The following is a 17078-nucleotide window of genomic DNA, read 5'->3' as shown; positions in this document are numbered from 1 at the left end:
CAGGCCGCCGGAGCCAAGCGCGTGTTTTCTTCTAAGCATGCCGGGAGTTGTAGTTTTTCATCCGGCAGCCATCCATAGTTGCCAAGGGGCCTTTGGGTCCCTAAAAACTACATCTCCCATACGCCTCCCCGCTATAGCTTCTCGCGCGCCGAGAGTCTGGGCCTTTTGCTGCTGTGAGGCGGTGAGAGGCGGACGAGAGCGGGTCGCGGCGAGGAGCGAGTTGTGTGGTTGTCGCCTTCGGCCCTCGAGGTTAGGAAAGAATTAGGAAGACTTTTTTTGTTCAATCTCATCCCTGAGGGTCGGAGAAGGGGTGGTGGCGCGATGAGGCCTAGAGGGGGGGGGGGAAGCGAGGCCTGCGCGTGATCGCAGGTGTGTACGTGTGAGTTGCGTACCTTGAGGTAAACTGGTTTGCGGGATGTTAGAAGTAAGTGGAGACGGCTGCTAGGCCAGGGAGGGGGCGCCAAGACCTCTCAGGACGACCCCCCCCCCTCACGGGCTCCGTTTGGGCCTACCCCCTTCACTCCAGGAGTTTCTAGAAACCTCCTCGGGTGCAGATATCTTTCCGTTAAGAAAATCACTACTTGTTAGAGGTCTTTTCTTTCTTTTTTTTTGGGGGGGGGGGTGCTCGTGCAAGGCCAGCAGGTAAGTTAGTACGACGGGCCGATTCGGGGGGGGGGGGAGCGGCCTTGAAAATTCCTGCATTGCTTTGGTTGTCTCTGGGTGGTCCTGAATAATAGAATCCTAGAGTTGTAAGGGTTATCTAGTCTACACCCTGCTAAGGGCAAGAACTCATAACTACCTGCCCACCCACAGTGACCCCAATTTCATGCCTAAGTGATTCTCCCCCCCCCCCAAAGAAATCTCCAGAATCCAGCCTGCCCTGGAGGAAATTCACTTACCATCCCTGAGTTATGACTGCATGGTGGAATTTTCTGTGTACCCCTCAGATATTTCTTCCCGAGGATGGGTTGTTGTGCGTATGCCTTCATAAGCCTGGTTCACAATGATCTTAGAATTATATGAACAACTGAAACTGTACCTTGTAGGAATAGAACTGTGCATTTGGCTTTTGGTGACCAATAGGAGTTAAAATTATAGAGATTTAGGTGGTGGGGCTTGTGATTTCTATGATTTTATTATCCTTTTGCCCATCGCCGGAGCACTGGTTTCAGGTTTAACATCCCCAATTTTCTGTATTGTGGTTGTCTGCCACCAGATGCTAGGTCTTAGTTTATAACTGTATTTTTTTCTCCCTCTAGTTACCTACCTGATAACCAGTATGTAAATAACTACATATTTCCTACATTGTAAGACCAAATAACTCTTTGTTGGCACTGTGGAAGGTCATCTGTGGACTGCACTGATGTTTTTGTTAGCTACCGAGTTGCTAACTGATGGTTGCTTTTCTCTCAATAAACCAGTTACTGAAAATAGTATAGATGAGAACTATTATCTTCTCTTTAATAATATTGAAAGAAACTACAAAGAATTTAGGATTAGATTTTGCAGTAGCAATAAATTAGAAAATATAGTCATTAAAATACCAAGCCCTGAAGGCTTAAATATGATACTGTCTTTTATATTTTTGGTTAAGGCCTCTCTAAGCAGTGTTCTGACTTCCTTTTAAATAGTTTTCATTTGTTGAGTGTCATCAGTTACCTCTGTTCAGCCTCTTAAACAACAAGTTTTTGCTTTTTCTAAGGATTCAGTTCCCTTATATTAAGATACCAAAGAGTCTAGTTTAGAGGCTGAGCTGTAATGAAAGCAGTGAGCTTGGGGCTAGCTATTGAGTTACTTTGAGATTATTGCAGTTTTTTACAAGAGCCACAAAGTACATTTGGCCTAAGGGGGTCTTCTGAACTCAGGTGTTGGCATGGCCTAAAGTTGATAATAAACTGGCCGGAATTCCCCCCTTCTTTCTCTGAGAGTGAATACTTTATGCTTTGTCATCACTCTCTCCCTCCAGCCATCTTCCTGGCCCTTACCTGAAAACTGATAATAGCCTTTTTCCAGCACTTGGAAATCTCTCAGGGCTAGATGTCTCTCCCTGGGATTGCCTGCTGGCTCTGTGCCAGGGCCTAGATGTATTTTGAAGGGTTTGTTAAATGAGACTTGCTGTTAAATGAGTTGTTGATGCCAGAACTGTTTCTAATAGGGAGACAGAGTGTGTGCTATATGAACTAATTTTTCCACGATTAGCATGTATTGTCCGGAGGCTTATTAGGTGCCCTTGATCATTCATTTAACAGTGCAGAATAGTGTGATGGTCAGTGATAACTTAAAATCTGCTGTGAATTGCCTTGCTGATTAAATTTGCTGTTCTCCCTTTGTGGAGAACAGCTCAGACCCCCCCTTATTTATTTATTTATTTATGCTTGCAGATGGCTTTATGCTGTTGACTCTTTAATACTTCATAACAGGCAACAGCCTCTTTGATCAGTTGAGGAATTTGTTGTTTAAAATGGCTTTGCAGTCACATTCAAAATTCATCTTTAGTTTGTCACAACTTGGACATAAAATTTATTTTCCAGTGATGGACTGAATTTACAGTTCCTTCCTCATCCGGCACAATCTCACATCTGAAAAATATCGACGTGGTCTGGATTTGTTTGGCACAGCAAAGGGAGCCTTGTTAGCCTTCTGTATTTTGACTGTTTTGGGTTATTTTGAACAGTTGGAATGGAAATAACATTCTGAAAATGTCTAAAGCCTCTTCTGTGGGCTGATCATTGCCAGAAGCAGAGCTGAATGAGTAATGTAATCTTTTTAGCTGCTGTTGTGGGTTTTTTTTAAGAGGTGAGGAAGTACGTTCCTGAGAATTGTTTTTGCTGGTTTTCTCATGTAGACTGTATGTGTCTTTTTAATATTGTGGGATTGCAGATAGCTTGGCATGCCTGTATATTTGTGAATATTGTTTTCACTTTCAGCAGCTTCCACAACTTTCTTATAAAGTTCATCCCTTAATCTGTCATGATCTCCTTTGAGAGCCCTATTCTCGAAAAATAGTTAGTTGTGCTGCTTGGCCATAGCCCTCAACAGCTGCACCATTAAATGGAGTTTCTGTCAAGGCTGTGTGCTTCATGGGCCCTCTTGGGTGTTTAGCAGACAGGATCAAAGGGCACTCTAGACAGGATGTGTATATAATCTGGCCTAATTTACCCATAGCATTCTGAAGCAGCTAGCTAGACTGTGGTCAAGCATCTGAAAAAAATAATTCCTGGGAAGTTATTAGAGGGTGGATTTGATTCCTCTAAAATGGCACTCCCTGGAAATATAGCCCCACATGTAAGGACTCTGCTAAAAGAGCCAGATAGTTTCAGCACTCCCCTTTAAAATTAAACTCTTCTCTATAACCTGAACAAAAGAGTGTGTTCAGATGCCATGGTATGGACTATTCCTTCAGGAGTTAATTCTTTCTGCTTAAGACATCAAATGCTTTGCCTTAATAAGAGCAGTCCAGTGTCAGCATACTTAGCAACCTTTCAAGGCAGCTAGTAAAATCATAAATAGTTATTTTAAGCAATGTGGTCATCTTAAATATAAATATATATATATTTTGGCTTTTCAGTCTACTGTCCTGCATGCTGTTGCCTGCCAGTGGTACATTGTTCTCTTGGCTGCCCTTCTCCAAGAAGGTTTCGGGGTGGCTTACAACAGAAGGATAACTTCCATACAGAAAAATATTCAAATTCTAAACATTAGTCTCTATAAGAACTGCTCACTCATTCTGTCATTTAAAAAGTCCCTGTGGGCCTGATTTTATTGTGATTTGAGAGAGAGGTGGTTGGCCGGACTGGATGGGGGAGAGTGGCTCAGGTGGAACCTGGGCAAGGGATTAGGCAAATGGGCCCCATTTAGATGGTAAGAGTGCAACTTAGGCCTCAACTGAATGCCTGGTGGAAGAACACTGAAGAGCGCTTCAGAACTTTGTGAGCTCCATAAGGGCCGAGTCTCAATTGGTTGAGGCCGGGCGCACTTCTTTGGAGCCGGGGTCCACCAGCATGCCAGAATTTGCAGAGTGGAATGTACTTTAAGGCAGTGGTCCCCAACCCCCGGTCCGGGGACCGGTCCCGGTCCGTGGATCAGTCGGTACTGGGCCGCGGCTCCTCCTCATCCTCCTCCCCAGCTGCTGCCTCAGGGGCTGCCCTGCCACTCTGCCGCTGGCTCACCTTTGGTGTTCTCCGGCAGCCGCCATGGCCGGGACTGCCCCTCAGCCTGGCACTGTGCAGCTGCTGCTAGCAGTGCCCCCCAGCGGGTGGCGGGAAGTCAGGGGCACTGGTAGGAAAGTAAGTGGAGCAGGGGCTCAGGCGGTGGCAGCGACGTCCCTCGGCAAAAGACTACCCCCCCCCGGGCCTCAGTATAATTGTCAAGCGTTGACCGGTCCCCGGTGATAAAAAGGTAGGGGACGACTGCTTTAAGGGTCATATATGGGCCTCTTGTGGCGCAGAGTGGTAAGGCAGCTGACATGCTGTCTGAAGCTCTGCCCATAAGGCTGGGAGTTCAGTCTCAGCAGCCGGCTCAAGGTTGACTCAGCCTTCATCCTTCCGAGGTCGGTAAAATGAGTACCCAGCTTGCTGGGGGGTAAACGGGGAAGGCACTAGCAAACCACCCCGTATTGAGTCTGCCATGAAAACGCAGACATGACCCGGTGCTTGCACAGGGGATACCTTTAGCTTTTTATAGAGAGATGTTCCCTCAGCTACACAGGCCCCAGACCATGTAAGTCCTTAAAGGTTTGATTCGCCACTCCTCCATATGCAGCCAGCTGGGTGAACTTCGGCCAGGCACAGTCCTGTTAGAGCTGTTCTCACAGTGCAGTTCTGTTAGAGCTCTCTCAGCCCCACCTCCCTCACAGGGTATCTGTTGTGGGGAGAGGAAGTGAAAGGTGTTTGTAAGCCACTTTGGGACTCCTTTGGGTAGTGTGAAGTGGGGTATAAAAAGAACAGCTCTTCTTTCCAGGTTTTAAGAGTGTCGAGTGAAAAAGAACAGTGCCCACTTGGGGCATCTAATTGGAGTTGGAAAGTTGCATAAGAGTATAAATGTGATTGGCCTCGGGGGAAGGCGAGATTGTAATGGCATACACACCGTTAACTTTAGTGAGGGGAAATGTTTGTTCTATATGACTTTAGGGGTTGAAAATTCACCAAATGTGGGTGGTTTCTTTTGCACAGAAGCAAACCTGCTGAAACAATGACAAAAATCAAGGGTAGACTTCAGAAGTCATGACAAAACATTTTAAGCTACATTGTCTCTTATTCAGTCATGAGATGTCAGAAACAAGAGGTCTCCAGCGGGCAGGTGTTACAACGTACCCAGAAGCTTAAGGCTACATATAATCTCTGCTCAATGATGGGGGTGAGAAGATAATACACGGGGCGTTTCCAGGATGCGTAAAATTAAAACCTCCTTTGAGACTGGAACCTCCGTAGACCAGTTGGAACAGGTGGTGACTTCTTGTTTTGAACAACCCAAATGGATTAAGAGAGGAGTTGTCTGCAGCCAGGAGCTGTGTTTGGATGGCTGCCGGGGCTGCTGGCTGGGGACCTGGGGGCTTTTCTGTGTTAAACAAAAGGTGTTTTTCCCGTTCAGGTTTTTTTCTTTAAGAAGAAAAAAACTGTTGTCATATTGATTTGCAGTGATTGCATTGATAAGAGAAAAGAACCTGTTTACCTTCATAGGATCTTGAGTCCACATCCATCCAGTTTAAAGATAAAAGCACACAATGGTATCTCCTGTTGCATTTATGTATTAATAGCTGTGTAGTATGGTATACAAGCAGTTTGATTTGTGGACCTAAAACACCCTTTAAGAATCTGACTTTGTTTTGCTTACTGTGACTTTTGTATGGGGGGTTTCTTTTTCTTTTAGTTACACCTTGTTAATGTACCTTGCTTAGGTGAGGACAAGATGAATGTAAGGCTGAGGACTGTAATGAGTACAGAAAGTAGTTTTTGCTGCTTGTTGGCCCTCATTATACCATAGAATGGATTTATTTTGGAACAGAAATTGGAAAGAAGACGGTGAATTTTCTGTTCCTATCCAACATGGTGTTTCCTCTAATTTGATCTGGCTGTTCTCTTGGGAACTTCCTTCCCCTGGTTAGTGGCCCTGGCGTGACTTACTTGTGATGGTTAGCTGGAACTCTTTTGACTGCCTGCTGTGCTTTCTGCTGTGTAGCTGTTCACTTCTTGTGGTTTGCTATGGATTGATGGAGAGAAAATGGGATTAACTTATTGACCTTCCAGCTCTAACATTCTTGCTAGCAATTTTGTCCCTTCCTCCCAGCCTGCCTACTGATGGGTCAGGAAGAACTTCAAATAATATCCACATGGCAGTACCCTCATAATACAAATGGAAAGGCTGAGTTGTTTAGATAGTAGGTAGGTGTGAATGGTGACTGGTACTTGTGTGCACTTCCTTCTACCTATGTAAGAAGTAGCAGATCATGTTTTCATATGCTTTCAAATGGCAGCATTCGACACTCTCTTATTAATTTGCTGTAAGACAAAGATTAACTGTGTTCTAGAGATTTGGATGGAAGGTGCCTGAGGACTCTCCTGGGAAATTTTGAGGAGTGATTTTTTAAAAGCCTATAATATATATATATATATATATTCCTTTTGGAAAGTAAAATGGGAGAAAATAATATGTTGTTGTTGTTATGTGCGAAGTCGTGTCCGACCCATCGCGACCCCATGGACAATGATCCTCCAGGCCTTCCTGTCCTCTACCATTCCCTGGAGTCCTTTTAAGTTCGCACCTACTGCTTCAGTGACTCCATCCATCCACCTCATTCTCTGTCGTCCCCTTCTTCTTTTGCCCTCGATCACTCCCAGCATTAGGCTCTTCTCCAGGGAGTCCTTCCTTCTCATGAGGTGGCCAAAGTATTTGAGTTTCATCTTCAGGATCTGGCCTTCTAAAGAGCAGTCAGGGCTGATCTCCTCTAGGACTGACCGGTTTGTTCGCCTTGCAGTCCAAGGGACTCGCAAGAGTCTTCTCCAGCACCAGAGTTCAAAAGCCTCAATTCTTTGACGCTCGGCCTTCCTTATGGTCCAACTTTCGCAGCCATACATTGCAACTGGGAATACCATAGCCTTGACTAAACGCACTTTTGTTGGTAGGGTGATGTCTCTGCTTTTTAGGATGCTGTCTAGATTTGCCATAGCTTTCCTCCCTAGGAGCAAGCGTCTTTTAATTTCTTTGCTGCAGTCCCCATCTGCAGTGATCTTGGAGCCGAGGAAAATAAAATCTGTCACTATCTCCATTTCTTCCCCATCTATTTGCCAGGAATTGAGAGGGCCGGCTGCCATGATCTTTGTTTTCTTGATGTTGAGTTTCAAGCCAACTTTTGCACTCTCCTCCTTCACCCGCATCAACAGGCTCTTTAGTTCCTCTTCACTTTCAGCCATTAGAGTGGTATCATCTGCATATCTGAGGTTGTTGATATTTCTCCCTGCAATCTTGATCCCAATTTGTGACTCCTCTAATCCCGCCTTTCTCATGATGTGCTCCGCATACAAGTTAAATAGGCAAGGCGACAGTATACAGCCTTGCCGAACTCCTTTCTCAATTTTGAACCAATCCGTGATTCCATGTTCAGTTCTCACTGTTGCTTCTTGACCTGCATATAAATTTCTCAAGAGACAAATAAGATGCTCTGGTATTCCCATCTCTTTAAGAACTTGCCACAATTTGTTGTGCTCCACACAATCAAAGGCTTTAGCATAGTCAATGAAGCAGAAGTAGATGTTCTTCTGGAACTCCCTAGCTTTTTCCATGATCCAGCGTATGTTGGCAATTTGATCTCTAGTTCCTCTACCTCTTCGAAATCCTGCCTGTACTTCTGGAAGTTCTCGGTCCACATATTGCTGGAGCCTAGCTTGTAGGATTTTGAGCATAACTTTGCTAGCATGAGAAATGAGTGCAATGGTGCGGTAGTTTGAACATTCTTTGGCATTGCCCTTCTTTGGGATTGGAATGTAAACTGACCTTTTCCAATCCTGTGGCCATTGCTGAGTTTTCCAAATTTGCTGGCATATTGAGTGTAGCACTTTTACTGCATCGTCCTTTAAGATTTTGAATAGTTCAACTGGAATGCTGTCACCACCACTAGCTTTATTGTTGCTCAGACTTCCTAAGGCCCATTTGACTTCACATTCCAGGATGTCTGGCTCCAGGTCAGTAACTACCCCACTGTGGTCATCAGGGATGTTAAGCTCGCTCTTGTATAGTTCTTCTGTATAATTTTGCCACCTTTGCTTAATCTCTTCTGCTTCTGTGAGGTCCCTACCATTTTGGTCCCTTATCATACCCATCTTTGCATGAAACGTTCTCTTCATATCTCCAATTTTCTTGAAAAGATCTCTGGTCCTCCCCATTCTATTGTTTTCTTCTATTTGTTTGCACTGGAAAATAATATAGGATGCAACAATTTATAGCTCCCACTCCTGCTTTTGTATTGCCAATATATCTAATACCAAATCTGTGGATGCTGAAGTCCAGGGACTGGAGTCATGAACATACAAGACAAAACTTTCTGCAATCCTGAAAGTCCTAGGTCTGTAGGAAAAAAATGAAGTCTCAAACTATAAATTCTTAGGGATTTAAAGGTAAAGGTATCCCGGTGCAAGCACCGGGTCATGTCTGACCCTTGGGGTGACGCCCTCCATCGTTCTCATGGCAGACTCAATACAGGGTGGGCTTGCCAGTGCCTTCCCCAGTCATTACCGTTTACCCTCCAGCAAGCTGGGTACTCATTTTACTGACCTCGGAAGGATGGAAGGCTGAGTCAACTTTGAGCCGGCTGCTGGGTTTGAACTCCTAGACTCATGGGCAGAGCTTTAAGACTGCATGTCTGCTGCCTTACCACTGAGCGCTACAGGAGGCTCTTTAGGGATTTAAAGCCTTGCCTAAATTATAGTCTGCCACCTATACCTTTAAGAAAAAGCCATTATGGCTGTTGCTAGGCAACCACAGCAATATTGCCAGCATTCATGCCTTGGTTTCTGCCAGTAAAAGGTAGAGAGCAGGGCTCTTTTTTACTTTTGAGAAGACTTATTGGAACCTAGCCTGGCAGGTAGCCATTGGGTAACTTGGGTACCATTGGGTACCGTACAACTTGCAGGACTCACCTGGGACCTTACTGCTTGCTACTCTTCAACAGTAGACACCCCATGAAACGCAATCTGATATAGGGATTCAGATTACAGACTAGGATGTGGTGATCCAGGTTCAGGTCCTCACTCTGTCACGGAATCTTTCTAGATGGCCTTGGTCGAATCAGACACCCTGAGCCCAACTTGCCTCATGGGGTTCTTTTGAAGATGAATGGAAGAAAATTATGTAAGCTGCTTTGGGTCTACATTGGGGAGAAAGGCAGGGTATAAATGTAGTAAATGTCTGAAATTCTATTTCTATTTTTGATACAATTATACAGATCCCCCTGAAGAAGTGAGGGTGAAATGCACAGGGATAGTATATTTAAATAAAACAAACTATTTCTTTTGTCTTGCAGAACTTTTTGATTTCACAAGCCTGAGGAGAGTGTTCTAGGCAACAGCTGTGTTGTGTGAAGGTAGAGAAACTATCATTCAAGGTAGGTTTGCTGCAGAGCATCCCCTTAGCCTCAATGCCGCATTTCCGTCAACAGGATCATTCTAGCATTTTCATGCGTGACCAGTGCCATTTTTAGTATCTAATGGAGCTTGTTCTCTCTCTGTGTGAAATGTTCACAATACTGTCAACTCCAAATTTTCTTAAAGCTCCCCTGAAATGTCTGTGCTTTCTGTTTCTATTGTTTAAACGGCATAAACCTATGTTGTGAAATTACTTGGAATTTCCAAGGCAGAGATTCCATTATGCTATGACAGTAATGTTCATGGCAACTGTTCCTTTCTAAAATTTCAACATGCTGTGTCACTATTCTCAGTAGGTTTAAATTCTGCTCTTAGGCATTCATCTACCAAACTTCCTCTTTGTAATGCTTGATTTTTCATTAGTGTGTCATAAATAGAATAAGAGTATCACTTTCTGAAACAGGCTGGCTGTAGTGATGGTGCTATAAGTCGTTTTTGTTAAAAAGAAAAGTACCTCAGGTGTAACACAGTGGGTGCTTTATTTATTGGAGCTTTTGGAAATGGTTAATAATAGTCATGGTATGTATAATAATAGTTATGGTATGGTCATGGTATCAAAGCATGAGAGAAATCTGCAGGATGTCTGTTAGGCTAGCCCAGTTGGGAAGGTAGGTCAGTATTTTTATCCTCATATGACAACTGATTGTGGACTTAGGGAATACTGGCTTGTTGAAGGCCATATAGTCAGTTGGGAGACTGAGGTGAAATTTCAAGCCAGGGGCTCAGAGCTTACACTCTGAGCTATTTTTTTTTGTCACCTGCATCTGTTAATGGATGTGGGTCATCTCAGGCTATTCATAGGGAAGTGCAGCAGGTGAAGGATACCCTTCGTTGTCTCACTTTGTGACAAGCATAAACCTACAGCCTTCGCTCTCTTGTGGCCAAGTTGGCCACCAGGTTGCTTAAGTCAACAAGTGCATTGAATATATTTCTGCCGTGGGGCAGAGAGGTCTTAGTAACATCTAGACAGAGGATATAAATATGAAGAAGGTAGCAAGGTAGTAGAAACTAAAGAATTGTATTGATGGACAAAGAACCATTTGGAATGGCCTTTAAATTGGGTAATCTGCAATATGCAGAGTTGCTTGAAGAGCTGTAGCCAAATTCCTAATCAAAATAGGGACCTCCATTTTCTTTTTGCATGGCGTTGATTTTCTGTAAAGTGTTCATTGCTGCTGCAGATGCAGTGAAGCATCCACATGGACGCTCTCTCTGCACATTCCTTACCTGATTGCTTTTCTGCCCCCTTTTTCAGACTTAAAGAAATCCAACTGTTCAGATATCACTATCGTGTCGTAATGATGGTTCTGCTAGTTTCTCTGAGTTCCTTCCTTTTTTTTAAAGCTTGTTTTGTTGCAGAAGGGGAAAGCATATCCAAAATGATTAAGGATGTAGGCGGTTTTAGTAATGAAAGCTGGGTATTCAGAAGAATTAGTAAAAATATGGTTATACCCCTATAAGTGATATGTCTGTTGGCAATTCAAAACAACAACATGACTAAAATCCCTGGTAGGGTGTGTGTGTGGCTATGGTGGGTAGGAGCTGAGGAAGGAAAATGCCAGAGTTCATAGGATCTGAAAAAAAATGTACCTCCACATAGCATAAAAACGCACACTTCGGACTTTTGGAAAAGTCTGTAGCAAAGTAGATTTGAAGATGCAGCAAGGGGACAAAAAATACAGAAAGTGGAAGATTAGGTGATGATGCGTGGGACCAGCTAAAATGAATCTTTCTGACTAATGTCCATTCAGAACTGACACACATCCCCCTGTCCTGGTGTGTATTTTTAGAATTTTAATCGACGTAAAAGTTATCTTTGGAACCTATTTAGATTCTTTTAAAAATGTCGCTCACATTTGTATCCTGCTGGATGAGTGTTAGGGCTTCAGAATATAACTCGACTCCAGCACTTGTGCAGGAGTGGGAGGAGAGTGAAGATTTAACCCTTGATAACACAGGGTCTGGAAATCCCACTTGTGAGGTTGTTTTGCTTCTTATAATTGCTAGGGATATTTATGGGAGTATGTGGCAGAACCACCATGTAAACTTTCTGATTTTTCTTCGCTTCCAGAGAAGCGAAAGGGATCACTCCTAGGAATTAAGTCAGTGTGTGCTTAACAGCATAGAACTAGATCTCCAATCTGTTCTTTGTATAGTGAAAGTGATGAGCCAGGCCAGGTGTTAGCTTTATAGGGTTAGGTTTGCAGCATAGTCTGGCAGAAAACTGGGGGGAGCTTTCACAGCCTTCACTGAGGATTACTTGAGGTATGCGATTTCCCCATTTTGTTTTTAAAATGGGCCGGGCATGCAAGAGAACTGGTTTTTCTTTTCCATTTGCTAGCCAGAATTAGAACAGTGTCTGGGGTGGGTATGGAGAGATGAGTTTTGAGCTTTTCATAAAAGTTTAGGCATGCTTTCGTATTCTGTTTGACATATTAAACTAGTGAGAAAGTTTTGCTTGAGTAACTAGGAGCCTTTTGTCTGTGAAAGACTAGATTTTGCAGCTAATTTGTATCAGTGTGCTGTTTTGCTCTCCTTTGCAGCCACAGGCTACTTGTTCTGTTGAAAGTGGGTGTATGAGATTTTTCCATGCAGCCCAGGCGTAAAACGAGGCTCATGAAAGGTGCTGCTTGAGAGCTTAGTCATTCTCTGCTCGGTTATACCTGGGGCGTTGGTGATTTTTGTTGTTGTTGCCTAAATTAATTGTTAGACGGATGGGGTTTTTTGTTCCAGGTAACTTTGCTACATTCTGCCTATGCAAAATGTGATTCTTCAAAGACATTAGATTCTGTAGGAAAATTCTTTTCCATTACCAACATTTGAAACCTTGGAATACTTGGAAGGACTCCCGGTTTTATTTTGGCTGCAACAGGAGTCCCTAGTGGCTGCTTCATTATAACAAGTCTATAACTTGGTTTACCAGGGCCAGGGCTTTTCACAGAGCCAATACCGCATCGTAATGTGTGAGTGTACATTTGTCTAAGTGGGGAAGATTCAGCTGTGGCAGACAGTGAATTTTGTTTCTGTCTTCAGATCATATGGGAAGGCTTCAGGAAGCTTGGACAAACTTGCATTTTGTGGTTTGACTAAATGGCTTTACGTATATGGGCAGTGAGAAGAATGACTTGTTTCTGTAATGAAAGAGCACAGAAGTAGTAAATTAACATTTCATTTTAAAAGTTGCTGGACGTTTTTTTTGGGGGGGAAGAGAAATGTGCTGTTCTTAAACTTAGAACAGTCAAGTGAAGAAGCTTGTGTGTGATAGACCTTCTTTTTGTTTCCTTTGCAGCGACAGGTTTAAGTCAAGGAGGTAGCAGAGATGTCAAAAACAAATAAATCAAAATCAGGATCTCGTTCCTCTCGTTCAAGATCCGGATCGCGGTCTCGGTCCAGGTCTTTTTCAAAGTCCCGTTCTCGATCCCGGTCTGTTTCACGGTCAAGGAAACGCAGGCTCAGGTAAGTGCTGCTGGTTGTATCTAACAGTGTCATGAGGGTCTTTAATTTATTTGTGCACAAAGGAGAGCTGTCCTGTAGAAAGCCCCTTGCTGGATTCCAGATAATGTAAAATATTCTGTCGTCTCAAGTTACTACTTTTGTTGTCTGCCAGCTCATTCTATTTTTATAACCTTTCTCTCAAAATGGCTCTTGCTCAGCCACGTCAAGAGTAGCTTTTTAACCCTGCCCCTCTCCCCCTTGTATTTTAGATTCCTTGGGAAAGATTTTGTAATAGTTGGCTTTCCTTTTGATTTGATTGTTGGCAGAGAGTCTAAGTTACTGGCCAGTTTCTGTCATTCTTGTTAATTTGTAGAATGCTGTAAATTATAGTAGCAAGGTGAATAAATACCCTGAAGGGATGTTAAATGGGTATTTCTTGCCCAGAGCTTCGGTGAGTAGAGGCGAAGTCTGTATTCAAGACTTCAGGTTCAAAGCTATTGTATCTAGCTTAAATTCCTTATCCTTCCACTTCTGGTAAAAGTGGGAAATGATGTGGTGAAGTTGGCATGTGCATTTTCTGTGCCTCATGAGTATCCTTATCGTTGAAACTTGGGAGAAGGAGTTAATTTTTAATGTGGTTCCAGTTATTACTTAAACCTGGACTCACTTAAAGAAAAGCTGAGTTCTTGATAATCTCCAGGGAGCAGTTTTCTGGCACATCTTGCAAAATGAAACCTCACGTGTCTATTTATGACACTGGTTTGCTTTTCAGGAACACTTTAACTACAATTTGAAGGTGTTTAAAAAAATTAGCACCCATTTTGTTTCTGCTGGGCTGGAAGAGTAAGTGCCACTGTTAATAATTAGTTGGTGGTTTTTGAACAAGATACAGAAACATAGTAAAATACTATTAGAAGGTGGGTTATAGGAGAAGACGAAACCAGATGGAGAAGAGAAGCTGAAAGACAAGAATTATCTTTACAGCAGACAAGAGTTTTGGGAAAGGGCTACCCCTAGGCTGGGTATGTCTGGCTTCATTCAGGAGAGCTCTGGTAAATGGGCAGTCAGTTTCACATGAAAAATGTCCCTGGCAAGGGTCAGCTATGGGGGTGGCTTCAGTTTTGTGAATGTCTTAGCCAGGAAGCAAAATGGAAGAAACCGGTGCATGCAAATCATGTGGCACAAGCTTAGCACACTGGCAGAGGTAGGTTTCGTTCAGTGTCTTGTGGCTGGAAGAAATCGCTGTTGCTGTTGGGGGCTTGAATTGGGAGACTGTGACTGGCTTCTCTGGGAGCTTTCCCTTAATTCTGTTTCAAATCTGGTTGGGTTCTGAGGGCATAGGAGTTAGCAAGTGGCCAGTGTCTTTCATTCCATCCCCACTGCATGGTTGTGAACTTAAGATGCAAGTGTACTGTTGTGGCAAACTGCATAAGGCAACACAAGTCTTTGGATTACAGCACCCCACTCTCCCATCTGTCTGCTCTGCTATATTTCATGTTTGGTATCCTTTCTGATGATTTCTCATTAAAGGCCTTCACAGTTTTTTGAAGTGTAATTTTTCAAGTTCTGCGCCCCTAAATTGGCAGAATGGATTTTGGAAGGAGCAGGTCCCTCGGTAGCAATTGGTAAGGCAATGCAGTAGCCACTTGGGGACCAGCTCTTGCACATACTGTTTAGTGCTTTCTGAACACATGTTAATTGGCTCATTTTCACCACCTGCACCAGGCTGTATGCATGTCTTGTTTCATCTTGGGTTACTGAAACTGTTTGCGAATGAAACAGTACCAGGGGTAAGTTGCTTACCTTTCTTCCTCTCAGCAAGAGAGACTGCATTAATATAGGAGACGAGGCAGCAATTTCGCTTGTGTGGATTTGTACTAAACATTTTTCATGCTTGCAAACGTTAATTTCGCTATTCTAAAGCCTGCTTTTGTTTGATTGAGAATTGTAAAAAGAAATCAATTTAGCATATAGGATCTCTTCTCTTTCCCCTTCCATTCCCTCAAATCCTATTTAGTTCCTCCTCAGAATTAAAATCTTACATCTAGTCATATTAATGGTCCATTTGAATTAATCAGGCTTTTTTCCCTATATTGTGCAAAACACTTTGTAGCATTTAGTCTGTGGAAATCTTTGTTGTGAGCACTCTCTGAGTGAGTTTTTTAATAGTGTTGTTCAGATTGTGTGGTTTTCCTCCAGAACTGTACCTGGTTGCTGTCATGTGCATACCCCTTTGTGTGCTTGATATTTTATGTCCTTCCTTGTTGTGGCATGTGTAGAGGCCTTGCTTTCTCTTGCTTAAAAACCAGGTGTAAATTTCTGCAGTCTTAAAAAGTGTTATTTTATTGATGGGAGAAAACTGGTTTCACAAGGACTTCTAAAGTTCTTGGCTGTTTATTTCCCTTCCAAGAAGCAAAAATAATGCCTTATTAAATCTCCCAATTTCCTGTCTTAAACATTGTCGGCTTTTTTCCCTTGTTGAGATCTTTGTCCATTTTTGTGAAAACCATAAGTTTTCTCTATGGAGGAGGGCTTTTGCTAATTACCATAGGTAAAAATTGGTAAATTTAAGACACTGGTGGCTTCTGTATGATTTGATTTCTGGTGCAGTAGCTCTGGAACCTTTGGGGATGGTGTTTTGGAGGTGTGTGCCTAGGTGTCCAGAGAGCAGTCTTCTAGATAAATTCTGGTCTCAGCGGGAATAGTTCCTTTTGTCCATCTGCATTATTTGGGATACCCTTGGAGTATAGGAAGGAAAATATCATTGTGATTACTAAAGATGGCAGGGGGGAGCAATGCACACAAAAAGATGCACATTATTATTTTTCAGCCAGAAAGCTGCAACACTAGATACAGCCATTCCAAGTAACTTTTCTTTTTCTCAGGCCTGTTTTATTTTAATACGTCTCGTACTTTTATATTTGTAATGTTTTGTGATATTTGGCATTGTTTTGCAATGGCCTATGGCTTTACACAAATACATTTTCCTTCATTCAGTTCTAGGTCCCGTTCGAGGTCATATTCTCCATCTCACAACAGAGAGAGAAATCACCCACGAGTGTACCAGAATCGTGATTTCCGAGGGCATAATAGGGGGTATCGGAGGCCCTATTACTTCCGTGGAAGGAATAGAGGATTCTACCCATGGGGCCAGTATAATCGAGGCGGCTATGGAAATTACAGGTCCAACTGGCAAAACTACCGTCAAGCTTACAGCCCTCGCAGGGGCCGTTCACGGTCAAGGTCACCCAAGAGAAGGTCTCCATCACCAAGATCTAGAAGCCATTCTAGGAATTCTGACAAGTCTTCATCTGATAGATCCAGGAGGTCGTCTTCATCTCGGTCCTCCTCTAATCACAGCAGAGCTGAGTCCAAGCGCCGATCTATAAAGGACAAGAAGTCCTCTTCTAAGGATGCTCGAGGATCTCAGGGTGCTGGAGACAGCCAAGGAGATGACACCAAAGAACAGCCTTTTTCGGGAGGAAGTGCCCAGGATGCCAAATCCTCAGAGGGATCAAAGCCTTGGCAAGAAGTGGGCACTTACGGCACAAGCTCAGCGTCAAGAGCCTCTGTGACAGAGATGAGTCCAAAAGAGCGCAGCCCAGCATTAAAGAGCCCCCTGCAGTCGGTTGTAGTGAGGCGCCGGTCCCCCCGGCCGAGCCCACTTCAGAAGCCCAGCCCAACGTCCTCCAACCCTTCTCAGATGGGCTCGGGTTTGCAGAGCAGCAGCTCCTTTCAAGCTGGTTCGCATCAGTTTGAGCATAACTTAGGAGGCCTGAGTCCAACAAGGAAGAGCCCTGTGTGCAAAAGCCCCACAACTATTGGTTCCATTTATGGGGCATCTCAGAAGGAGGAAATGGGGTCAGCCTTCTCCAAGAGGCAAGCTGTCTTGATTCTCCCTATTTTGGTTTATTGAATGTTTGCCTGACTTTTCAGTCCATTGGTCCAGTTTGGTTTGTGGTGATGCTAAGGCTAAGTTTAAAATGTACATGAAATGTCAATTAATTA

General features: G+C 43.5%; 1 protein-coding gene across 1 annotated transcript in view; it reads left to right on the top strand.

Moving 5' to 3' along the window:
- Positions 1–17078, top strand: part of THRAP3 (thyroid hormone receptor associated protein 3) — a 31593-nt gene continuing 14515 nt past the window's right edge. The window contains exons 1-4 of the mRNA XM_077337303.1: positions 1–249; positions 9515–9595; positions 12925–13091; positions 16068–16949. Coding sequence (XP_077193418.1) covers positions 12955–13091; positions 16068–16949 — 1019 coding nt within the window. The 5' untranslated portion in view covers positions 1–249; positions 9515–9595; positions 12925–12954. The remainder of the gene's footprint in view (positions 250–9514; positions 9596–12924; positions 13092–16067; positions 16950–17078) is intronic.

Source organism: Paroedura picta, chromosome 5, assembly GCF_049243985.1.
Source record: "Paroedura picta isolate Pp20150507F chromosome 5, Ppicta_v3.0, whole genome shotgun sequence".
In the NCBI taxonomy this organism is placed as follows: domain Eukaryota; kingdom Metazoa; phylum Chordata; class Lepidosauria; order Squamata; family Gekkonidae; genus Paroedura; species Paroedura picta.
This window is presented reverse-complemented; position numbering and strand designations above follow the sequence as displayed.